At 72.9% G+C, this 1,711-nt stretch overlaps 1 protein-coding gene across 1 annotated transcript; it reads left to right on the top strand.

The window, feature by feature from the left end:
- Positions 1–472: 472 nt before the first annotated feature.
- AURANDRAFT_6620 (hypothetical protein) lies at positions 473–823 on the top strand (the record flags this gene model as incomplete). Its single annotated transcript, XM_009044210.1, has 1 exon — positions 473–823. A coding segment is annotated over one exon (351 nt), but the record flags the coding sequence as incomplete, so codon positions are not given.
- Between the last annotated feature and the right edge of the window lie 888 nt (positions 824–1,711).

Here is a 1,711-nt window from a genome sequence, read left to right as displayed (position 1 = left end):
CGACGACAGCGACGGCGACGACGACGGCGCCGCGCCCGCCGACGACGGCGAGGCCTGGGTCCTGACGCCTCTCGGGCGCCACGTCGCGGACCTGCCCATGGACTGCCGCGTGGCGAAGCTGTTGATCTACGGCGCGATCTTCGGCGCCGCGGAGCCGTGCCTCACGCTCGCCGCCGGCATGTCTTTGCCGAAGGGCGTCTTCGTCGCTCCTTTCCACAAGCGCAAGGAGGCCGCGGCGGCGAAGCGGCGCTTCGCGCGGGGCAGCGAGAGCGATTTGTTGGCCGTCGTCGGCGCCTACGAGGCGCGCGGCGCGCTGGACCGCCGCGACGTGCCCGGGTTCTGCCGCGACCACTTCCTGCACATGGCGGCGTTGGGCGACCTGACGGGCCTCCGGAACCAGTTCCGGGGGCACCTGCGGGACGCGGGGCTGCTCGGCGACGAAGAGGCCGTGACCCTCGACGAGACGTCGTCGCTGCTGCGAGGCCTGCTGTGCGCGGGGCTCTACCCGCACGTCGCTCGACTCGCCGGCGACGCGCCGCACCTCAAGTGCCGGGACCGGTCCAAGTGGTGGTGCCACCCACAGTCGCTCAACTTCAAGACGTTGGCGCCCGGGGGCAAGCTCAAGGAGCGGAAGACGACCTACGTCGTCTACAACGCGCGCCTGAAGACCTCGAAGCCCTACCTCCTCGACACGTCCGTCGTCCACCCGCTCGCGCTCCTCCTCTTCGGCGGCGCGCTGCGCGAGTCGCTGGACGGCACGCGCGTCGTCCTCGACGGCTGGCTCCCCTTCAAGGCCACGAAGCACGCGCAGCTCGCGGTCCTCGCGCTCCGGGGCGAGATTGACGCGCTCCTGGCGGCCGCCGTCGACGCGGACGCGCGCGCGCGGCCCGCGGCGGAGGCCCAGCGCCGCCTCGTCGTCGCCGCCGTGCGGAACCTGCTCGCCATGCTGACGCCGACCTAAAACGTAGCTCTACGGCCTTCCACCCGTCCTAAAACTTAGCTCGCGGCCTTCCACCGCGCGAAGGCGCGCGCGACCTCGGGCGGCGCGCGCGCGGGCGCGGCCTTGAGGGAGCCGAACGCGTCGGCGCCGAAGAGCTCCGTCGCCGTCGACGCCCACTCGACGCCGTCGACGAACTTGGACAGGCTCCGGTCGCGGATATCGTCCCGCGACTTGCGGCGCTCGCGCTTGTGCGCGGCGACGCGCGAGTTCTCGCTCCGCTGGCCCTTGTCGTTGTTCCGCTGCGTGAACGCGTAGACGAGGCCTAAAAAGTCGACGAAGCCCGCGAGGGCCGCCTCGTCGCGGGACGAGAAGGGCGTCGCGTAGATCGTGCGCATGGCGTCGCCGGGCGCGACGTACGTGACCTCGTCGCGGAGCGCCGCGTCGTCCTCGGCCGTCATGGCGAGCTCGTCCGCGAGCTCGGGCGTCGGCGTTTGTTGGTCGTCGTGGAGCCGGTTCGAGAAGACGACGACGCCGAGCGCGCCCTCGGCCCCCGCCTCGGCGAGGAGCGGGACGAAGAGCGCGTTCTTGCTGCGATACCGCCGCGCCGCCTCGCCCTCGCCGTCAAAGTCCGCGCACTCTGCCGGGTCGGAGAACACCGACGCGGTCCCGAGCTGGAACGCGCGGCCTTCGGGCCCGAGATGGTCGCGGACGCGCCGCGGCTCCGGCGCCGCGCCGCCGGCCGCGCGGCTCCAGCGCGCCGGAGCCAGTCCC

The sequence above is a fragment of the Aureococcus anophagefferens genome (assembly GCF_000186865.1).
Source record: "Aureococcus anophagefferens unplaced genomic scaffold AURANscaffold_186, whole genome shotgun sequence".
Taxonomy (NCBI): Eukaryota; class Pelagophyceae; order Pelagomonadales; family Pelagomonadaceae; genus Aureococcus; species Aureococcus anophagefferens.
Note: the sequence above shows the minus strand (reverse complement) of the source record. Positions and strands in the feature narration are given on the sequence as shown.